This window comes from Anomaloglossus baeobatrachus, chromosome 2, assembly GCF_048569485.1.
Source record: "Anomaloglossus baeobatrachus isolate aAnoBae1 chromosome 2, aAnoBae1.hap1, whole genome shotgun sequence".
Lineage (NCBI taxonomy): Eukaryota > Metazoa > Chordata > Amphibia > Anura > Aromobatidae > Anomaloglossus > Anomaloglossus baeobatrachus.
In genome coordinates, this window is record NC_134354.1 from 426,540,639 (window position 1) to 426,565,777 (window position 25,139).

The window sequence follows — 25,139 nt, forward strand, 5'->3', positions numbered from 1 at the left end:
TTTTTACTGACTTACTAAAGCACTAAATTGGTTTTGTAACCTCATTGAGCTTTGAACTTCATAGGCAGGTGTATCCAATCATGAGAAAAGGTATTTAAGGTGGCCACTTGCAAGTTGTTCTCCTATTTGAATCTCCTATGAAGAGTGGCATCATGGGCTCCTCAAAACAACTCTCAAATGATCTGAAAACAGATTACTCAGCATAGTTGTTCAGGGGAAGGATACAAAAAGTTGTCTGAGATTTAAACTGTCAGTTTCCACTGTGAGGAACATAGTAAGGAAATGGAAGAACACAGGTACAGTTCTTGTTAAGCCCAGACGTGGCAGGCCAAGAAAAATATCAGAAAGGCAGAGAAAAATGGTGAGAACAGTCAAGGACAATCCACAGACCACCTCCAAAGACCTGCAGCTTCATCTTGCTGCAGATGGTGTCAATGTGCATCGGTCAACAATACAGCGCATGTTGCACAAGGAGAAGCTGTATGGGAGAGTGATGCGAAAGAAGCTGTTTCTGCAAGCAAGCCACAAACAGTCGCCTGAGTTATGCAAAAGCACATTTGGACAAGCCAGTTACATTTTGGAAGAAGGTCCTGTGGACTGATGAAACAAAGATTGAGTTGTTTGGCCATACATAAAGGCGTTATGCATGGAGGCAAAAAAACACGGCATTCCAAGAAAAGCACTTGCTACCCACAGTAAAATTTGGTGGAGGTTCCATCATGCTTTGGGGCTGTGTGGCCAATGCCGGCACCGGGAATCTTGTTAAAGTTGAGGGTCGCATGGATTCAACTCTGTATCAGCAGATTCTTGACAATAATGTGCAAGAATCAGTGACGAAGTTGAAGTTACGCAGGGGATGGATATTTCAGTAAGACAATGATCCAAAACACCGCTCCAAATCTACTCAGGCATTCATGCAGAGGAACAATTACAATGTTCTGGAATGGGCATCCCAGTCCCCAGACCTGAATATCATTGAAAATCTGTGGGATGATTTGAAGCGTGCTGTCCATGCTCGGCGACCATCAAACTTAACTGAACTGGAATTGTTTTGTAAACAGGAATGGTCAAATATACCTTCATCCAGGATCCAAGAACTCATTAAAAGGTACAGGAAGCGACTAGAGGCTGTTATTTTTGCAAAAGGAGGATCTACAAAATATTAATGTCACTTTTATGTTGAGGTGCCCATACTTTTGCACAGGTCAAATTTTGTTTAAATGTGGATTGCACATTTTTTGTTAGTACAATAAACCTCATTTCAATCCAGAAAAATATTACGGAGTCCATCAGTTATTAGATATATGAAACTGAAATAGCTGTTGCATAACCCCAAATTGTTATAAAGAAAAAAGGTTAACATTAATAGGGGTGCTTAAACTTTTTCATATATAATAATAATGTATACACATATATACAGTGTTTTACCAAAAATAAGAAACGGTCTTATATTTTTTTTTGCCTCCCCAAAAAGCACTAGGGCTTATTTTTGGAGGAGGTCTTATTCTTGGAGAAACACGGTTGGGGGTAAGTTTACCCCCCAAAAAAGCAGACCCCCCCCCCCCCACTTCCCAGGAGACTCATACTCGCCAGACCCGGACGTCTGCTTGGTTCCCAGGTCCTCCTGTGATCTCCGGTCGGTGCTGCACGCCGTCCTCCCCTGCTGCTAGCTGACACACGCGCGAGAATGCGCGCGATCACACACACACACACACACACACACACACACACACACACACACACACACACACACACACACACACACACGCGCGCACGCGATCACACACACGTACGCACACACGCGCGCGCGATCACACACACGCACGCGCACACACGCGATCACACACACACACACACACACACACACGCGCGCGCGATCACACACACGCACGCGCACACACGCGATCACACACACACACACGCGCGCGCGCGATCACACACACACACACGCACGCGCACACACGCGATCACACACACACGCACACACGCGATCACACACACACGCACACACGCGATCACACACACACACACGCGATCACACACACACACACGCACACACGCGATCACACGCACACACGCGATCACACACACACACACGCACACACGCGATCACACACACACACACGCACACACGCGATCACACACACACGCACACACGCGATCACACACACACACACGCGATCACACACACACACACGCGATCACACACACACACACACGCGATCACACACACACACACACACGCGATCACACACACACACACACACGCGATCACACACACACACACACGCGATCACACACACGCGATCACACACACACACACACACACGCGATCACACACACGCGATCACACACACACACACACACACGCGATCACACACACACACACACACACACACACACACACACACACACACGCGATCACACTATCACGCCAGTCGCACTGCTCAGGATTCTCCTGGCGAGAAGAGATCGGTGTCGCTGGATGAGGTGAGTGTGTATGTGATCCGATGTGTATGCGATTCGAGGTGAGTGTGTATGTGTGTGTTTTGATGTGTGTGTGTGTGTGTGTGTGTGTGTGAGCTGATGTGTGCGGGTGTGCGATAGCTACAGGTCCTGCCGCTCAGTGTCTGGTGAGTGTAATTGCCGGGTGCCGCTGTGTATAATGAAGTGTCCTGCAGTATCTGTATCTTTTTTTAGCTGCAGGGACACTTCATTATTGATCTGGGAAAAGGGCTTATTTTTGGGGGAGGGCTTATATTTAAGCCTTTCTCCGAAAATGCTGAAAATCCCTGCCTCAATATCTGTCAACATAAGTCTCTAGTATGTATGGGGCCTTATGACGTTTTGAACAACTTACGTAAAAAAAAAAAAAAAACACTTTTACTTTAGTCCCCGATAAACATTAGGTTTACGTTGGCTGAATCTCTTAACCTATCGATCTAAGTTGACAGCCTAATATGTATTGGGGCTTCCGAACAGATCGCCGGGGACATTAACTGGGTGGTCCAAAGGCTTAATTTATATTCAACCAAATCCCTATGTATTGGGGTAAGCATGTTGTCTGCTCTGCTCTGCTGTTTCTGGCTCATTACAGCTAATCTGAGATGGCAAAACCGAGCACGCTGTCATTGTGCGCAGGGACCACACAAATACCTGAGACAAGCATCAATGGTGACTCTCCATTTCAGAGTGGGCAGGGACTGCAACTTCAGGCCTCTGATGACTCTTCATTTGAGAAACCCAGCATGCACTGAGATTCTCAAACAAAGTGTCATCAGACAGGAAGTAGGTAAAAAAAATCTATAGCAGTGTAGTTAATGAACAGTAAAGGGTGCTTTACACGCTGCGACATCGCTACCGATATATCGTCGGGGTCACGTCGTTGGTGACGCACATCCGGAGCCGGCAGCAACATCGCAGCGTGTGACACCAAGGAGTAACGATAGAAAAATAGTTCAAAAACGGTGATCGTTGACACGTCGCTCCTTTCCTTAATATCGTTGCTGCTGCAGGTACGATGTTCGTCGTTCCTGCGGCACCACACATCGCTGTGTGTGACACCGCAGGAGCGACGAACATCTCTTTACCTGCCGTCCACCGGCAATGAGGAAGGAAGGAGGTGGGCGGGATGTTCTGGCCGCTCATCTCCGCCCCTCCGCTTCTATTGGCCGGCCGCTTACTGACGTCACTATGACGCCAAACGCACCTCCCCCTTGAGGGAGGGATTATTCGGGTGTCACAGCGACGTCGCTGACAAGGTATATGCGTGTGACACTGCCGTAGCGATAATGTTCGCTACGACAGCGAGCACCAAATGTCGCACGAATGATGGGGGCGGGAGCTATCTCGCTCGTAATCACTAGCGATGTCTCAGCATGTAAAGTACCCTTAAGGCATTTTTAATGCAGGCATATATTTGAAATCTATAGGGATTTGGTTGTAAAGTTTAGTCTATGGACCACTCCTTTAAGGATCTAGCATGCAGATTTTTGGACTGCTATTCCCTGTTCTCCAGAGATCAGATGCCATCAAAGGTATCTGGCAGCAGCTGTCAGAGCACACAGGAGCGCTTAGCACTTTCCTGTGTATGGAGGAATCAGGAGAGAGCTGCCGGCCGGATGATTGGACTACCCATTCCTCAACTGACCGCTACCTAAAGTGTATGGGGCAGTATTAAAAGGTTACATGTGTAAATATTATACTTTTCTTCTTAGATTTAATGTTAATGTGTTTTGTTCTACCTTCATGTGTAGCATTATATGTTGCATTTTGTCATGGAATCCACATTAAATAAAATAAAATAAATCTTTTATTTTTATATAGCGCTAACATATTCCGCAGTGCTTTACATACATTGATCATACTGTCCCCATTGGGGCTCACAATCTAAATTCCCTATCTGTATGTCTTTGGAGTGTGGGAGGAAACTGGAGAAAACACACGCAAACACGGGGAGAACATACAAACTCCTTGCAGATGTTGTCCTTGGTGGGATTCGAACCCAGGACCCCAGCGCTGCAAGACTACAGTGCTAACCACTGAGCCACCGTGCCACATTAACAATTACATTTACATTCCAGTTGCTGAGCGAGCACAGAACATCACTGCACCCATATTGAGATGGTTCTGTTACAAAGATATGCTAATACAATCTGTGTCTGTGTTCTGTAATAATGGTGATAATGCATATAAATCCTGCTACATATGTGTTTGCTGGTATCGGGAGATAACAATGGAGACTGTTCTTCCTTTGGCGTCGATGTAACCTAAAAATACAATTGCTGACACACTTGTCGCCATTCATAATTAATAGAATGGACGTACCACTGAGCTGTGTAGGCAGATTAAATTATAGACGGTTTACAGCAAGGACACATACCCTTTAGCTTGCCTGCTGCTAATCTGTCTGAGTAGGTAAAAGTCTGAGCAGTATATTAGGTCAATAGGTTTAAAATGCAGATCTAAATCAGTTGTTGTCTTTTCATCATTTTCTGAACAAGTCTAAAATTTCTGGTAAAAGATATATATCATGCTTCGCATAAATGAGTACACGCCCTTGGGAGAACTGTGACAAAAACTCTTAATAGCCAGGGTGCCAGAACCTCTTGATTTATATAGCTCCAGCACTAGTCCGTCTAGGCCAGGTGCCTTAGCCAACGCCATATCACACATGGCCACATTCACTTCCTCTAAGGTAATGTCAGCAGCCAAAAAGGATTGCTGGTGGGTATCTAAATTAGGGAATTTCAAATGAGAAAAATGGGAAAGACAGTCGTCTGACATTGTAACATCACATTTAGAAGTATAAATGTGTTCTTCAGAAATCCTTTTATAGGTGTTCAGATCAGGTGATATACTTGGCCGCTGAATGACTTTCACACAGTTCTTTTTCAGAAAAGCAAAAGATTTGTGTTCTGGACCATTGTCTTTTGGAAAAGGGAATGTTTGTCTTTCATAGAGTAGTACATCTATGAATTCATGACACCATCAATGAAATGTAGTTCCCTGACTCCAGCATCCCTCATGCAGTTCCTTTATAAGCACACTGCCACCACCATGTTTCACTGTAGGCAGCAGGCATTTTTCTTTGTACTCCTCACCTTTGCAACACCATACAGTTGGTTGCTTTTTTTGTTTGTTTGTTTTTTTTTGTTTTAAGCAATCCGTTCCAAAAACTATTACCTTGGTTTCATGCTGGCAAGTAGTCCTTTATATTTTTCAGCATGAACACTGGCAAACTGTAGGCAGGCTTTTTTATGCATGGATTTTAGGAGAGGCTTCCTTTTGTGGATGATACCCTTGCATAAGATTCCTCTGTGTAACGCTTGCCAAGATTGAGCAGGAGGGGACCCAAGCTTACCCTGACCATGGGATGGGCTTAACGAACACCTACCGGGTATACATCAGAGCCTCAGATAGTGAGGATGGGCATCGCCAGGTGCCTCTCTCAGGGTAGTGTCCAGAACAGTAGCAGCTGACCCTTCCCCCTCCCTTCCCCCTCCCTTCCCCCTCCCTTCCCCCTTCCTTCCCTCCAGGGCAGGGATGAGCTCAAGTACAGACAGGTAGTCTATCGTGCAGATGGAATGGCAGATGAAGACTGGACGGCTGAGACAGGCAGGTACAGGTATGGGAAGGTAGGCATGGGTACAGATGACTGGGACAAAATTGGCACCTGACAACTAACTGGCAAGCGGACAAGCATTAAACGAACCATGTTGTGCAGGCACCTCCCCTAAAGGATGGATGCCTTAAGTACTTGGTGTCTCTCAGCCATAGCTGGGTATTTGTGTGTTGGCCCTTTAAAAGGTAGAGTATGCATGCCCTAAGTGCACTCTCGGGGGACCCATGCAGCACACACAGGCGCGGTCCAGCCATGGCAGTGAGTGAGTTGGCGTCCCTGCTGGAGGGGGATAAACAAGACCGTACAGGAATGCCGGTTCTACACTCTGCTGTGTACGCCATAGTGTTGCCAGATAAACACTTTAGTCTGGTTTGGGTTTCTGCCTCCTTAGCTGACTGCAGAGAACTTGCATGTTGAGTTTCTTCAACCCTTCTCATCAGAAGACGCTCCTGTTTAGGTGTTAACCAGTGATGAGTGAGCACTACCGTGTTTGAGTGCTCTGGACTCGAAAAGAGCAGTTTGCACAATCTGACTGACTCTACTCGAGTTCTGAACATAATGGAAGTCAATGTGAAACTCTAGCACTTTTTTTAGGAAAACCTGATGGTGGCAGGTCTAAAGCAAAGTGACTGCAGACTTGTGTGACTGCAAACTTGTGAATCAACACTTCACAACAGTCACGTAACTGCAAGTACGGTATGTGCTATGTATACTCCCTACCAGACTCCAACTGGGCATTTCCCAGCACAATCAATGCATATGTATTGCGTGAGGCCAGAAACAGTCTAGTCTGCTACTGGGCGGAAGTATACATATCGCATACTTGCGGTAACGTGACCGCTATTCCCTGCGCTGACACTGGAGAATCCTCAGAGTACACAGTATGAGGATTCACAAGTCTAGTCACATAAAATGACTGCAGAGTTTTAGAATGGACAATCCCTTTTAACTGTACGAAAGATTTCAATTTATTGAAGAGCATAGTCCAACTATAGCCATAATCACCCCCTTTAAGGACGATGCCAGCTGGGTTCACATGTTATGTCCACGGTACGGTTCGTTTTTCTCTGACCGTGTTGTAGAACCTCAATGATTGCAATTTTCAAAAAGTTTTGCTGTTTATTTCCCTTCTCTCTTGCAGCTGATATGATTTAATTGAATGTAGATTGAAGGATCTTGGAGAAAATAACTGGTCGTTTTGGAATTGATTTTCTTTTCCGGTCACACCTAGATGGCATTCTACTTTGTACAGTTCTTTTCCAGGTTTATTACCGGTTTGTGTAACAATCTTGTTGGCGTCATACTCGTATGTATAAATCTGACGTATGTAACGGCGCGGACCTTGTCTGTTGATTTATATTACTATAATTGTGCTATTTTGTTTGCTCCATTATAAGGCTGTTTGCTAGAAAACTGCTGGGGCATTGGCTTTATAGGAGAGGGGCAGAGAAAGGGAACTGCATATACCGTACTTCCTACAGCTGTTACTTAGAAACAAGGAAGCAATAATAACCTGGCGGCAGCTGCTTCCCTGCTGGTTAAATTGCCATAGCACTAGTAAATTTTGTGACTGCATTAAATATTTCATCTGGCTCACACCTGCAAAAAAAAGTTGACTTGCTTTCTATGGGTACTTTCATGAGACAAATTTTCTGTGGAGATGCCCAAAAAAGCCTGTGCGCTGGACGGTGGACCAACTGGCCGCGGCCTGTGCGCTGTGCGCTGGACCGACTGGCTGCGGCCTGTGCGCTGGACCGACTGGCTGCGGCCTGTGCGCTGGACCGACTGGCTGCGGCCTGTGCGCTGGACCGACTGGCTGCGGCCTGTGCGCTGGACCGACTGGCTGCGGCCTGTGCGCTGGACCGACTGGCTGCGGCCTGTGCGCTGGACCCGACTGGCTGCGGCCTGTGCGCTGGACCGACTGGCTGCGGCCTGTGCGCTGGACCGACTGGCTGCGGCCTGTGCGCTGGACCCGACTGGCTGCGGCCTGTGCGCTGGACCGACTGGCTGCGGCCTGTGCGCTGGACCGACTGGCTGCGGCCTGTGCGCTGGACCGACTGGCTGCGGCCTGTGCGCTGGACCGACTGGCTGCGGCCTGTGCGCTGGACCGACTGGCTGCGGCCTGTGCGCTGGACCGACTGGCTGCGGCCTGTGCGCTGGACCGACTGGCTGCGGCCTGTGCGCTGGACAGACTGGCTGCGGCCTGTGCGCTGGACAGACTGGCTGCGGCCTGTGCGCTGGACAGACTGGCTGCGGCCTGTGCGCTGGACAGACTGGCTGCGGCCTGTGCGCTGGACCGACTGGCTGCGGCCTGTGCGCTGGACCGACTGGCTGCGGCCTGTGCGCTGGACCGACTGGCTGCGGCCTGTGCGCTGGACCGACTGGCTGCGGCCTGTGCGCTGGACCGACTGGCTGCGGCCTGTGCGCTGGACCGACTGGCTGCGGCCTGTGCGCTGGACCGACTGGCTGCGGCCTGTGCGCTGGACCGACTGGCTGCGGCCTGTGCGCTGGACCGACTGGCTGCGGCCTGTGAGCTGGACCGACTGGCTGCGGCCTGTGAGCTGGACCGACTGGCTGCGGCCTGTGAGCTGGACCGACTGGCTGCGGCCTGTGAGCTGGACCGACTGGCTGCGGCCTGTGAGCTGGACCGACTGGCTGCGGCCTGTGAGCTGGACCGACTGGCTGCGGCCTGTGAGCTGGACCGACTGGCGGCGGCCTGTGAGCTGGACGGTGGACCGACTGGCGGCGGCCTGTGAGCTGGACGGTGGACCGACTGGCGGCGGCCTGTGCGCTGGACCGTGGACCGACTGGCGGCGGCCTGTGCGCTGGACCGACTGGCGGCGGCCTGTGCGCGGAAATTTGCAATTATTTTTTTGGGGGAAAGGTCATCTTTAGGTATGGTATATTGCCTTCCCAGCCCCCCATTCCATACTCTAGTCTCACTATGGCACAGGTCTGTGTTGTATGCTTTCATGCTACATGCCGTGGTTTCTCTGTTTATTTACTTCCTCAAATTACACATTCTGAACTATGGAACACCATTTGTAGGTGTTGTCAATTCTTTGTTTTCTTTTTTATTCCACTTCCTTGTCACTCCAAAGTAAATCTACTTATGCGGTTGTATTTTTACCAGCACATAACAATGATAAGGTTGTTTGTGAAATTTGTAGGAGCTCTTCCCATATAGAGGGACATGTGACATCTACTTTTAGGCTCTTTTTAGGAAGAAACCATAGATAAAGCATTCCAGTAGCGGAAGGTGTATATGGTAAAAAAAAAAAAAAAAAAAAAAAAAAAAAAGATAGCAAGTAGTTTTGTTTTTTGTTTTTGTTGTGTGTTGTTTTTTTTTTTTTTTTATAAAATATGTACTCAGACACCTGGTATACATGGATCCATACAGAACTAAAACAAGTGGCAGTTTTTAAACTGATATGCTTTTTTCTTTTTTTTTTTTTTTTTAAAAAAAACGATCTGACGATACCAATTTTTTATCGGTTATGTTTTTTTGTTGTGTGTTTGTTACATTTACAAATTTACAACAAATTTTGTTTTTCACTACCTAAAATAAACACACAACCAATTGGATTTGGGATCAGAAATACATACATTAAATGTTCTCCGCTGAGCACTCGATTGGGGTCACAATCGACAATGTGGATTGGTGAATGAACTTGCTGTCAAACTTAATCTCGAAAAACAAATCCCATGCAAGTCAATGGAGACTATGATTGGGGCTGTAAAATGACTGTAGTAAGCGCTAGGGTACTGTGGTGGAAGAGTTAACTGGTAGTAAGAGCAGCTTAGTTGTACATACCGTGTTTCCCAAAGGATCATGCTGTAGTCATACTTTCTTCCGGGTGCACTAATTAAATAGTAGTAGTGACCACATCTCTGTAAAACTGATGGGGAAGGCTTTTTCTAAATACCTTGTGTTGCCAATTCAGCCTCTGAGCGGCGCTCTGCAGCGAAGGAGAGCGCACGCGAGATGCTGGGCTGTGATGAGCGGTGGAATGCCTCCCACAGCCCAGTCACTCAGACTGGGGCCGGCATCGGTGATGTAAGGTCAACTGGAAGTTGATGTGACATCACCGGATCACAGAGGTCATGGAGCCTGGGGGTCACAAGAAGGGGGTGAGTGGAACGCAATACTGCTGCTCGGAGACTGAATTGGCCACACAAAGTATTAAGAGCCTCCCCTATCAGTTTTACAGAGATGTGGTTACTACTGCAGAGTCGTGAACCACCTCATTAAGGTTCAGAAATATTGACTGCTTCCCTCACCCACCCTCTGTGCCAGTGTCTGTGATTGGTTGCAGACTACTATACATGCTCCCCACTTTGTTTTTGCATCTGTGATTGGTTGTAGTCAGTTTGCTGTATAGTAGTGTAAAAATCTTTTTTTAAAAAAAAATTTTGATAGCCAGTACTGGTAAAGCAACTGTGGCAGGCTGCTGCCCCCACCTCTGTAAAGCAGACAGCTGGGGGCTTGTATTATCCAGATTGACGGAGCCATGGGTAATGCTTTCCCCTCTGATGTTTCCGCCATATTCTTAGCTTCTTTTAGCCTTATGTATAGGGATGGGCGAACCCCCCGATGTTTGGTGTTCGGGAGCCTCGCCCGAACGTTTTGTAAAGTTCGGGTTCTGATATAACGCGAACTTGCGTCTGAACCCCGAACTTGGACTTTACAGTTATGTGATGGGGCGGGGGCTGTAAAATAAAGAATAGTTAATAAAAAAAACATTGTCATTATACTTACAGCTCCTGCGATGCGTCCTGCACTCTGTCTCCCGCCGCTTCTCCTTCAGAGTACGATCATCGCTGTGCTACCCGGTAACCAAAGGACCTTCCGTGACGTCATAGCTTGTGACCAGTCATGTGTGAATGTTGTATTATCTCATTGGCAGACTGGTCACATGGCTATGACGTCATGCTAGGTCCTGTCAGTGCATCTTGCGGTACTCGCCCAAGCATCTCGGTACTCTGTATACTCGGCGAGTGCAGTGTACCGGCGAGATTCTCGGCTCACTGTCCCTGCATGTCTGTGCTCTTAATAGTCAGCCCACATGCAGAGAGGGATTGGCTGCCACAGCCGGTGAATCGCGGAGCCGGGAATCAGCTGATCTGAGATCACCGTTGCTATAGTAACCCGCCCGTCAGGTTACTATGGCAATGGTGGCAGCGTTGATGTCACCATTTACCAGCCCGCAGCTTCTGCTCACTCATTGAGTGATTAGACTGCACGGCAGCAGCGTTCTTCCTCCCATCTCGTGCTGTCTGATATAGCAGGGCTGCAGGAGAAAAGACAGGAGACCAGGATCTCTGGCTTAATACTAGCTGGTAAAACAAAGCTGGTATTAGCCCTTATTACCAGGGCCGCTGGAAGAGTTGATACAGCGCCAGAAGATGGCGCTTCTATGAACGCGCCATTTTCTGGGGTGGCTGCGGACTGCAATTCGCAGCGGGGGGGGGGGGTGCAGAAAGCTTAGGCCAACCTGCGCTGCAGAATCCAATCCCCAGCTGCCTAGTTGTACCTGGCTGGACACAAAAATGGGGTGAAGCCCATGTCGTGTGTTTTTCCCTGGCATTTCCGTTGCCAGTGAAGGTAACACCAAGCAGTGGGGGTTAGCAGCCTATAGCTGCTTGGATTACCCTTAGGTAGCAATACAAAAAATGCAGCGGGAGCCCACACTTTTTTTTTTTTTTTTTTTTTTGTTAATTATTTAAATAACTAAAAAAAAAAAAATGTGCTTCCCTGTAGTTTGATTGCCTGACATCACAGTACTGTAAAAATACATAAACCATTAAAAAGAATTTTGGTATTTTTGATTCTCAGCGCAGATAAAGCAGACTGGTATGGGCTGCCACCCCCTGCCTGGTGTTACCTTGGCTGGCAATCAAAATACAGGGAAGCCCATTATTTATTTATTATTTTTTTTTTTTTTTTTTTTTTTATTTTAAAAAATAATAATAAAAAAAAAAGTGTGGGCTCCTGCCGTATTTTGATCACCAGTCAGGTAAAGCCAGGCAGCTGGGGGCTGGTAATCTTGGCAGCCCGCAGCCACCCCTGGAAATGGCGCATTGTTTCTTAGCGCCATTTCCAGGCACTTTACCTGGCTCATCCAGCGGCCCTGATGGCGGGGCTCGCTGGGTAATAAATGGGTTAATACCAGCTTTGTATTCTCAGATCGTACTAAGCCCGAAATTCATGGTGTCACACCAAATTAGACATGGCCACCATGAATTTATAGGAAACAGTAAAAAAAAAAAAAACACAACAGAATTTTTTTTTTATTAGAAATAAAACAAAATAAACATTATAGATTTCATCTTTATTATAAAAAAACATCCTTAGTGCGACGTAATCCACAAGGACAGCCATGTCGGCTTCATCACTGTGCACAGACAGTGTCTATACATAGTGAGAAGCACAGAGCCATGTCAGGTCTGCTACATCACTCTGGACCGTGAGGGGATGACTCGTGCAGTCTCGCATTGCATCACTCACTCTCCTAACAGGAGCGCTTCAGCTGTGGAATACATGCAGCTGACCCGCTGCCATCGGGAGACTGTGCGCCGTGATGCGATGACCCTTTCATCACGGCACACCAGGACCTTTGATGTCATACTCACATGACCAGTCTGTAGCCAATGAGGTAAGACAACATTCACACGTGACTGATCACATGGTATGACGTCACGGCAAGTCCTTTTGGCCAGAGGTGCTTATCGAACAGCACTGATCGGACAGACGTGGAAGCAGAAGCGCTGGGTGGCAGTCTGCAGGACGCGTCGCGGAACCTGTGTAAGTATGATCAGAATGTTTTGGGGTTTATGAATAACGTGCTTTTTTTTTTTTTTTTTTTTAATATATATATATATATATATATATATATATATATATATATATATATATATATATATATATATATATATATATATATATATATATATATATATATATATATATATATATATATATATATATATATATATATATATATATATATATATATATATATATATATATATATATATATAAACAGTCCCTGGACCTGAACTGTAACACAAACATCCCAGAAAGCTCATGTTCGGGTTCGCCCATCCCTGCTTATGTTATAAATCATGCTATTTTTGTGCGTTATTCACCTGAATCTGTTGTTCTGATTACTAGTAGAGACCTTTACACTGGTTTGTTTTTTATTTTCCCAGTCATTTCAAGGAAGCCAAGGTCGAGCGTATCTATTCAATTCTGTGTGAGTATTCAAAGAAAATATTATTATTTTGCATTTAATACCGAATAACTATGTAAAGATTAAATAAAATGGTGTATGTAAAATAGATACAGTGGAACCTCGGTTTACGAGTAACCTGGTGTGCAAGAATTGCAAAGCTTGCCGTAAATTTGTAACTCGGTTAGCGAGCAATACTCACAGCACACACTTCTGGTTCCGTACTTTCACCGCGCTCTGACCCGCTGTGGCTGCCTCTTGTGGACCGCAGGCACGTTGATCCGGTAACAATCGCAGGGGCTGATGCGGTCTTTGCTTCATGTCGGCTGGTGTTGAGCGGTCTCTGCACGCCTCCCACATGCAGGCCGCTGGCCAATCAGAGGCAGGCGGCTCATGTGTATGACGTTGGCTGCGCTGAAGTACTGACAGCGGCAGCCCCTGCATCGGCGTGATCGTTACCGGGTCCACATGCCTGCGGACTGCAAGAACTAGGGAAGAGGCCGGCAAGGTGTGTGTGTGTGTGTGTGTGTGTGTGTGTGTGTGTGTGTGTGTGTGTGTGTGTGTGTTAGGGGACCAGGATAGGCCATTGCTACAAGTTGTGCAAAGAATTGAGTTCCAATGATTTCCTATGGGAAAATGTGCTTTGCTCTACGAATAACTTGGTTTACGAGCACACTCCAGGAGCAAATTAATCTTGTAAACAAAGGTTCCACTGTATTATATAGTCTGAGAGGCGAGCACTTATAGCTGCACCCTATTATGGACTGTTATAATTGCATATAGTGATTAGACTTGATGCTCTATTAGGTTACTTGTTGATCAACACTGATTTGTACCCAAATCCACTTTATATGTAGTGGTCTTCCGCTGCATTCCTATGTGATGTTTTGGTACCGCTCCTGATGTGTATGGTGGTCCTTCTATGCCCCAACAGACTCAGAGATTATAAGGATTTGATTAGAATTTAGTTGCTTTTTCCTTTCCTGGAAACTAACAAGCCATACAGTATACACAGCAGCGCACAGCCATACAGTGTATGAGTCGGGAGAGAGGGGTCGATTGTTCTGTAGAACGTTAACTGTATATGGCTGATTTTATGCCCACTTGTACGCTGCTGCACCAGGACCCCAGTGAAGATCTGGTGCATATAGTTCTGTGAATACATTTTCAGTAGGCAGTGACACTAACAATTAAAGCCTCATTCAGGCGTCCGATGTTCTCATGCAAGTGCTATCCTCTCTCCTACGATGTATGTAGCAGATACCGCAAACAAACTTTGTCAATGCAGCTGATATTCCTCTCCAAAGTCAGTCATTTACACCAGTGTCAGCCTTCAAGTATCCTGCCTATAGATATACGACTCACTAGCCCCACCAAACAGAACAAGACAAGTGTGAACAGGTTCAAGCTGAGAATTCAGTAAAATAAATACAGCACTGAAAATAGAACTTTGGAGCTACATTACTGTCATTGAAACTGTTTAAAAAAAAAACGAGCTACTTAGCACACAAGTTGGACAATTCATGAGAGCCCAACAGCCAACGACAAGGCGTATCTCTGTTGGGACCCTAACCTACTGCCTGTACCTCGGCTGAAAGCTTACAATTTTATGGGCAGGTAGGACCCAGCTTAATTGCCTAGAAGTATTTTTACTAGATCATTAGTAAACTGTTCCAAGTGTATTTAATATAATTTTTTTATTTTTAAGTAGTCTAGATTTTTCTCTAATTCACGGTTTTGATTTTATTTTTTTTTTATTTTTTTATAGTGTTAATGTTGGTTGCGGACCCGCAGAAGAACGTGTGTTACTTACGGGACTCCATGCTGTAGCAGACATCTACTGTGAAAATTGCAAAACCACATTGGGCTGGAAATATGTAAGTAATTGGCATCCACCATAAATGCAGCCTTGCAGTGTAAGGGTACGTTCCCACTATGAGCTTTTATCGCATTTTTAACGTTGTATATTTTTCCTACATCAGAAACTCAGCAATTTACTGTGGATGGGATTTATAGAAATCTCACGTTCTGTGCTTTTTTTTTTTTGTTTTGTTTTTTTTAAGCTGTGCAAACTGAAATGTGGTGCGTTTTTCCAATCCATAGCATGCTCCTTTCTCTTGCGGGTATGCTGAGTTTTCCCCATAGATTTGCATTAGATACAGAAAATCCCAGGTGAAGAGAAACTCACACGTGTTTTTAATACATTTCCACAGTATAAACACATCACAAAACTCATGTATTCCACAGGCCTGTGTCTCCTATTATCGCGTTTATTGATCTCTCCCTAATACAGCTAATTAGAAAATTTGGCTGTTAGCCTCACCAACATGTTTCACCATGTCTGGCTTCATCAGGGGGGTGAGGCCACGATATGATAGCCTCAGCCCCCTGATGAAGCCAAACATGGTGAAATATGTTGGGGAGGCGAACAGCCACATTTTTTAATTAGCTATATTAGGCCCCCTTCACACTGACATGATAAAGTTGCATATGTCCCTTCTGGTGCCGTGATTTTGGCACACGTGTTCTGTGTGCTATCCGTGATAATACACAGAGATCAGGCACTTATACTCACCTGTACATGCCGCTGCTGTCCGTGGTGCTGAAGTCTCCCACGATGCTGTGTCCGGCTGCAGCGGTCTCCCCTCTGCAGATACTTCTGGGTCAGCTTTGTACTGCATATGCATGAGCCTAATTAGCCCGCCTGGAAGCAGAGACCGCAGCGGCTGAAGACAGCATCGCTGGAGATGGGTGAGTTTACAAAGGGTTTTTATTGTAAACTAGAAGGTGGCCCGATTCTACGCATCGGGTATTCTAGAATTTACGTATTGTGTAGTTCATGTATGATTTTTGTTATATATATATATATATATATATATATATATATATATATATATATATATATATATATAATATATATATATTAATATATATATATATATATATATATATATATATAGATGTTGTTGTGTGTAGTTACCAAGTGTTTGTGTAGGGCGCTGTACATGTTCTGAGTGTCGCGGGGGGTGAGAGCGGTGTTGTATGTGTGTTGCGTGTGTTGCGTTGTTTGTGGAGCGCTGTGTGTCTGTAGCGTTGTGTGTGTGTGTGTGTGTGTTGTGCGGTTTGTGTGTGTGTGGTGTGTTTTGGGGGGAGGTATGTTTTGAGCAATGTGTGTGTTGTGCGGTATGTGCGTATATTTGTGTGTGCAGCGTTGTCTGTGTGTGTGGGTGTCTGTGTAGGGCGTTGTTTGTGATTCCTAGTGTGTGTGTGTTGTGCAGTGCGCGCGTGTGTGTGTGTGTTGGGGGGAGGTGTGCACCTCTCATCGTGCTCCATTCCCCCATGCTGCGCACCCCCCATCGTGCTGCATCCCCCATGCTGCGCACTCCCAAACGTGCTCCATCCGCCATGCTGCGCACTCCCAAACGTGGTCCATCCGCCATGCTGCGCACTCCCAAACGTGCTCCATCCGCCATACTGCGCACTCCCCATCGTGCTGCATCCCCTATGCTGCGCACTCCCAAACGTGCTCCATCCGCCATGCTGCGCACTCCCCATCGTGCTCTATCCGCCATGCTGCACACTCCCAAACGTGCTCCATCCGCCATGCTGCGCACTCCCAAACGTGCTCCATCCGCCATGCTGCGCACCCCCTATCATGCTCCATCCGCCATGCTGCGCACTCCCAAACGTGCTCCATCCGCCATGCTGCGCACTCCCAAACGTGGTCCATCCGCCATGCTGCGCACTCCCAAACGTGCTCCATCCGCCATGCTGCGCACTCCCAAACGTGCTCCATCCGCCATACTGCGCACTCCCCATCGTGCACCATCCGGCATGCTGCGCACTCCCAAACGTGCTCCATCCGCCATGCTGCGCACTCCCAAACGTGCTCCATCCGCCATGCTGCGCACTCCCAAACGTGCTCCATCCGCCATGCTGCGCACTCCCAAACGTGCTCCATCCGCCATGCTGCGCACTCCCAAACGTGCTCCATCCGCCATGCTGCGCACTCCCAAACGTGCTCCATCCGCCATGCTGCGCACTCCCAAACGTGGTCCATCCGCCATGCTGCGCACTCCCAAACGTGCTCCATCCGCCATGCTGCGCACTCCCAAACGTGCTCCATCCGCCATACTGCGCACTCCCAAACGTGCTCCATCCGCCATACTGCTGGATGGGGAGTGCGCAGTATGGCGGATGGAGCACGTTTGGGAGTGCGCAGTATGGCGGATGGAGCACGTTTGGGAGTGCGCAGCATGGCGGATGGAGCACGTTTGGGAGTGTGCAGCATGGCGGATGGACCACGTTTGGGAGTGCGCAGCATGGTGGATGGACCACGTTTGGGAGTGCGCAGCATGGCGGATGGAGCACGTTTGGGAGTGCGCAGCATGGCGGATGGAGCATGATGGGGGGTGCGCAGCATGGCGGATGGAGCACGTTTGGGAGTGCGCAGCATGGCGGATGGAGCACGTTTGGGAGTGCGCAGCATGGGGGATGCAGCACGATGGGGAGTGCGCAGTATGGCGGATGGAGCACGTTTGCTCAGCCTCTCTCCTTCCAGCCTCCCTCAGCATCAGCCTCCCCCTCCCAGCCTTCCCCAAGATCAGCCTCTCTGCTCCCAGCCTCCTCCAGCACGCCGTGCTCCTCTGCCGACACTCACCCACACCCGATCGCATCCACTCACCCACACCCGATCGCATCCACTCACCCACACCCGATCGCATCCACTCACCCACACCACCGATCGCATCCACTCACCCACACAACCGATCGCATCCACTCACACACACCCGATCGCATCCACTCACACACACCCGATCGCATCCACTCACACACACCCGATCGCATCCACTCACACACACCCGATCGCATCCACTCACACACACCCGATCGCATCCACTCACACACACCCGATCGCATCCACTCACACACACCCGATCGCATCCACTCACACACACCCGATCGCATCCACTCACACACACCCGATCGCATCCACTCACACACACAGACACTGACGAAATCGCACATACGCGCTGATACTCACAACATCCGGGGATATCACATGCTTCTGGCCATGTGATCCCCCGGCAGGTCCTGGAAGCTCACAACAGCACAGTATCGCTGCCGAGAAGCAAGCGATATCCCAGGATGTTGTGAGTATGTGGATGCGATGTGATGTGTGAGGTGTGTGTGAGTGTGATCTGATTTGTGTGTATGTGTGTGTGTGTGTGCTGTTATGTTATGTATGTTCCGCAGCTGCAGGACCTTGATGTGTGGATGCGATGTGATGTGTGTGTGAGGTGTGTGTGAGAGTGAGTGTGAGCCGGTGTACACTGGTAACTATGATACACATCGGGTAACTAAGGGACCTTAGTTACCCGATGTGTATAATGGTTACCAGCTTTCACGGCCTCCGTTAAGATCCCAGCATCGCAAGGTTATGTCTGGCGCTGCTGGGATCGTGACGGAGCCGGTGTAGAAGCAAGCGATATCCCAGGATGTTGTGAGTGTGTGGATGTGATGTGTGAGGTGTGTGTGAGAGTGAGTGTGATCTGATGTGTGTGTGTGTGTACTCACCTGGGAATCGGAGCCCCGTGTCAGTTGGGCCAGAGCGAGCGTGCATTGCGTGAGGGGGGCGGGGCCTGCAGAGAGCCGGGGCGAGAGGCCAATCCGTGTGGGGGGGCGGGGCCATGGCGAACCCAGCGGCCAATCAGCTTTGTGTCACCGTAAGGACATGTCACGGTGACACAATTTTGGAGCATGACAGACAGACAGACAGAATAAGGCAATTATATATATATAGATGTACGTGTTTTTCTGGTACGTGTTTCACAGATCACACCATAGTGTAGTGCATGGGACATCAGTGATGCCAGAAAAAAAATGGATGTGTCTCTGTGCTGAAATCAGACACGTGTGCGCTGCACGGAAACACATCAGTGAGAAATCACTGATGTGTGCGCAGACCCACTGATTTTAATGGGTCTGTGTATGTCAGTGATTCTGGTACCTATAAAAACTACAACCAGAATCACTGATGTGTGAAGAGGGCCTTAGGGAGAGATCAATAAAAGGGATAATAGGAGACTCAAGATATACGTTCATACGATTAAATAAATAGGAGACTCAGGTCCATGGCCTGACATCTCATATGAGATAGAAATGATCTAATTTTCTGCTATGATTTTAAATGGTCAGTTATTTAATACTAATGGAAATAAATGTTAAGTTGTAACTGTTTTTTTTATTTAGGGGACCTCTAGTTGCCTTTGGCAAATGTGTGTAAGTGAACCCTACGCTAACCCGGTAGCAGTGGAGGTTGTGTTTTCCTAGTCCAACTACACCCCCCTCACTGATTAGTAGCTTTCTTTCAATATACATTCGGTCTGAATTAATCAAGCCCGTGTTGCTCATGCCAATATTGATGAGGTTTGCTAGAGGCAGACATTCCTGATTCATGAAGACATGTATGCCTCTTCATGAATCGGGTGCGTCCGATGAGTGGCATACATCTCCATTGGGTGCCTCGCCACAAATCCTACTCCAGTCCCTCCGGGAGCAAGATATGTGGTGTAGTGAATGCTGCCTCTCGTCAGGAGTTTAATGAGCGTCAGTCACCACTCCCCTACCTCAGCACTGCCCTCTGTTGCAGAATTAAGCAAAAACAGTGTGAACTCCAAAAGCAGCAAAATTTTAGCAGTGTATTGAGTTGCTACAAAATTATGCAACTTTTTCAAGTCTTTACTACAGAATACTGGTATACAACATTTGAATTGGGCCCATGGTACCCAGAAAACTGCTAATCATTGATGTGGGTGGCGTTATACACAGTTCAACCTTTTGAGCACTGCTAGATCTGCAGCAGAGAAAACTGTGATTTTATCACAACTGCTGCACCCTCTAAACTAAGGCTATGTGTGCACGTCTGCGTTCTGCCGTGACAAATATTCTGCAGCGTTTTGTCACTAGATGTGCGTTTTGCTGCGTTTTGGATGTATTTGGAGTGCAGAATGAATGCAGAATTCATGCGCTCTGGATGCTTGCTCTGCCATAGACAGTGGGGAAAGCATCCAGAACGCACAAAAGAAGTGACATGTTGCTTTTTAGAACGCATCAATTTTGTCAAAAATTTGGCATCCAAAATGCTGCGTTCGAAAACGCAACGTGCGCATGGAATTTCCTAAATGCTCAGACTTTGCTGGGGACGCAGATCGCATGCGTTTACGCTGCAGTTTAAAACTCTGCGTAAACGCATAAAAAAAATGCAACGTGCGCATATAGCCTAAGTGATATGTTGCTGCAATCTGGCTCTCTGTCCCTACATCATATTGCTCTCAGATTACATAGCAAAACCCAACTGACAGATTCCTCTTAAGCCCACTATACACATTAGACTAATGTCAGACGATATCGACTGGTTTGGCCAACAATCTGTTGTGTAGGAAGACCGCGACAGATGATTGGGGGAGATGAGGATCCAGCATGTATGATTGTTGACTCTCAATCCTTCTGTCCTCCCTGAGATAAGCTGTCACCCGAGATGTCAAGCACTGGCTATCTGGTAGAGAACACGGGAGCCCTCAGCTGGCTACTTCTTTGTATGAAAGAGTAGGCCGAAACAGCAGCTGGCCAAATGTGCCGAACAATAACGATCAAAAGTGTATGGGGGTTGGGGCTTTTAGCCTTTAAGGAGCTGTCCGATGATGGGTGACAATTTGTTTGGAGGAGGTGCAGCCACTGAGACTGGCACAATGTGGAACTTTTATTCCCTTTTAGCGTATGTACATCTGTTTAGTATTTGCACCACAATTTTCTGCATCTCTTAGCAGTAAAAAAAAAAAAAAGTGGCAGAAATTTGAGGGGTTTTGCCGCGTTTTCAATGTGTTTTGGCATGTGTTTGGTCAGATTTTTCCTGTACATTACTACAGGTGAAATCTACAGTAAAAAACGCTGCAAGAATTAATGTTTAGATTTTTTTTTTTTTTCTTCACCAAATTGCAAGGAGAAAATGCTCAATGTGTGCCTGACTGCACTCAAAAATGCATAAAAATGATAAAAATGCAACGTGTGCACACAGCCTTAGTGGAGCAGCCGTGTGACCGTTCCCTATACAGCTGTCAAGTTGTTGTTTTGTTTTGTTTTTTCCAGCAGTCCCACTTGGAACAGAGTGGTGGTTGGCAGCCCACCTGCCCGGTCATCTTTTAACAGACAGAACTGGGTACTTTTTAATCTGTCCTGAGAATAAGTGATGACTTGTTTTTAATTTAACATTCCCTTTTTAATGGGAATCTTTCACCAGGTGTTTGTCACCTAATCTGAGAGCAGCATAATGTAGGGGCAGAGATCCTGATTTCAGCAATGTGTCACTTACTGGGCTGCTTAGTGTAGTTTTGATAAAATCACTGATTAATCAGCAGTAGATTATTAATAGAGGACTACTTAGTGTGCTGCCAAGTAGTCTAGTATATTAATCACCTCTGTATAGATGCTAGATCTGCAGTAGAGAAAACATTGATTTTATCAAAATTACAAACCGCTCAGTAAGTGACACATCACTGGAATCGTGGTCTCTGTCTCTACATGATACTGCTCTCAGATGGGGGAGCAAAAACCTGGTGACAGATTCCCTTTAAATAAATTGATAGTTTATAGATGTAGATAACCTCCCTGTTGGTCACACCACCCATATTCTGAATTAAAGTCCTCGTCCTCCTTATGACTATGCCTCAGAATAGTCCATAGTCCCAGTCATCAGACTGACCTGCAGAACTCTCGATGGCAATGTGTTCTGCCAGCTTTTTCCTACACTGTGGCAGCTGTGAATTCCTGCAATATTTGTGTGTTATTGCTGATAACGTCAGGGCTTGTTTCCACTGATTTGTAGGGCATAGTGGAGTGTTCCACGAAGGTTAAATATAGTTTGTCAGTACACCACAGTTGCATATGACTCTAGAGAATACATTTCTCATCTGACCTTGGCAGCAGTGGGACGATTCTTGTTTTTGTTTTCTTTCTTTTCCTGGCAATTTATTCTTGTTAGAATTTTCAATGAGAACTGTAATCAGACGGGGGGATAATGGGGGCAATAAAATGTTTGGCAATGCATTGCAAGCATAAGTTAAAAATCCTAGTCGTTGTTGTTGTTATTTTGCATAAATGCGGTTTGTTGGTTTGGTGGTTTTTTTTTCCCCTTTTCTGACCCATTAGGTCCTGTTAAACAAAGTGGCAAAATATCACTTTGCGTCTGTTCCACTAGAAAAGGAGGGAGGGGATGCACTTACCATATTTTTCGCATTATAAGACGCTCTTTTGTTCCCCCAAATTTTGGGGGGAAAGTTGGGGGTGCGTCTTATAATCCGAATATACGGATTATATACTGCAGGGTCCAGGGGAGGTGGGGGCAACTCTTGAGCGGTGCTGGAGGCTGGTAGAGGCTGCAGGAGGCAGTGGGAGATCTCCTGCTCCCACTCATATAATAAGCACTGCCGCTGTCAATCACCGTGGTGCTGAAAACCCACCGCAGCGATGGGCTGGTGGAGCGGCACATATATATGTGCCTGCTTCCCCCCCTTTGATTGCACTTGGGCCCCCCCCCCCCCCCCCCCCGTGTTGGGTATGGCCCCCATGCTGCTGCCCATCCTAAAATGAATAAAAAAGGTTTACTTACCACCTCCAGCGTGTCTCTCCGATCTCACTGCTGCCGCTGTGATCAGGCATGCAGAGATCCTGTCAGTGCAGGAGCTCAGCAGCAGCATGGAGGGAGACACGAGGGAGGACAGTGCTGGAGAAGGTAAAGTAAAGTGTTTATTTTACTATGGGCAGCAGCATGGGGGCCACATCAAACACAGGGGGACATGTGCCATCCGTAGGAGACGTGTGCCAGCTGTAGGAGACTTGTGCCAGCAATATGGGATGTATGCCTGATATAGGAGACGTGTGCCAGCTGTAGGGCACTTGTGCCAGCACAGGGGGATGTGTGCCATCACAAAGCGGCTATATTCAATATAAGGAAGCCATATCCAGATTAAGGGGGCTAATTTTAGGGTGGGGGGGGCTATAAGGGACATATACCCTATATGATTTGTTAGATGGACACTGGCATTATAAGACGGACCCAATTTAACATTTAAAAAAAAAATCTTTTCCTTCACCAAATTTGGGGGTGCGTCTTATAATCAGGTGCGTCTTATAAAGCGAAAAATACAGTACCTTATTTCTCTCCGTATGTGTGTATACAGTGCCTTGAAAAAGTATTCCTACCCCTTGAACGTTCATTTTTTTTTTTTTTTTTTTTTTTTTAACCTTATACCCACATACTTAAATGTAACACAATAGCAAGCATTTGTGATCCATAAATACATGGGTTTTCTATTTATTTTTTTTAAATAAAAATCTGAAAATTTGTGATGTGAATTTGTATTCAGCCCCCTCCGTCAATATTTTGCACCACTTTTTGCTGCAGTTACTGTTTGAATGTCTTCTTGGGTATTTCTCCACCAGCTTTGCACATCTAGAGACTAAAATTTGTGCCCATTTATTCTTTGCTAAATGGCTCTAGCTCAGTGATATTGGATGGAGAGCATCTGACCAGCAATTTTCAAGTCTTGTCACGTATTGTCTAGATCTCTAATTTGACCAAGCCATTCAAACACCTGAATGTTTTTGATCTAAACCATTCCATTGCAGCTCTGGCAGTATGTTTTGGGACTTTATCCTTTTGGAAAGTGAAGCTACACCCCAATCTCAAGTCTTTTTGCAGCCTCTAACAGGTTTTCCTCCAGTCTTGCCTTGTATTTAGCGCCATTCATCTTCCCATTAACTCTGACCAGCCTCCCTGTCTCTGCTGAAGAAAAGCATCTGCACTGCATGAGGCTGCCACCACCATTTTTGACTGTGGGGATGGTGTTTTCAGAGTGATGTTCAGTGTTAGTTTTCTGCCACCCATAGCGTTTTGCATTTAGCCTAAAAAGTTCTAGTTTGGTTTCATATGACCAGAGAATATTCTTCCATATGCTAGCGGTGTACCCTACATGACTTTTTGCAAATGGGACTTCTTATGATTTGCTTTAAGAAATGTTTTTCTTGCCACTATTCCAAATACTAGATGTATAATGTATACAACTAATTGTACTGTGGACAGATTCTCCCACCTGACCTGTGGATTTCTGTAGCTCCTCCACTGTGACTTCGGATCTTATGGCTGCTTTTTCTAAATAGTTCTCTCCTTGTTTGGAATATCTGTTTAGGTGAACGACCGTGTCTTGGTAGGTTTGCAGTTACCCCATACTCCAATCCATGATCCAAAAATGGGAACAGTGGTCCGTGAGATGTTCACAGCTTTAGTTATTTTATAACTAACCCTGCTTTATTCTTTTCCACAACTTTATCCCTGACCTGTCTGGTGTTCTTTGGCTTTCTTGATGCTGTTTGATCCACAACGTTCACATACAAACCTCTGTGGGCTTCACAGAACCGCTGTACTTAGAAATTACACACAGCTGGACTCCATTACTAATTAGGTGACTTCTGGAGGCAATTGGTCACTCAGAATTTTATTTAGGAGTGTCAGACTCCAGGGGCCTGAATACAAATGCACGTCACAATTTACATTTTTAAAATATTTAGAAAATCATGTATCTTTTCCTTTATACTTCACAAATACTTGCTACTTAGTGTTGGTTATCACATAAAATCCCAATGAAATACATTTTTGTTAATGGGTGTAAACTTCTAGGAAGATGAAAGTTCAGAGGTTAGGAATCCTTTTTCAAGGCCCTGCATAT

At 46.5% G+C, this 25,139-nt stretch overlaps 1 protein-coding gene across 1 annotated transcript in view; it reads left to right on the forward strand.

Moving 5' to 3' along the window:
• Positions 1-25,139, forward strand: part of YPEL2 (yippee like 2) — an 85,438-nt gene that overhangs the window by 49,336 nt on the left and 10,963 nt on the right. The window contains exons 3-4 of the mRNA XM_075336223.1: positions 13,337-13,380; positions 15,125-15,233. Coding sequence (XP_075192338.1) covers positions 13,337-13,380; positions 15,125-15,233 — 153 coding nt within the window. The remainder of the gene's footprint in view (positions 1-13,336; positions 13,381-15,124; positions 15,234-25,139) is intronic.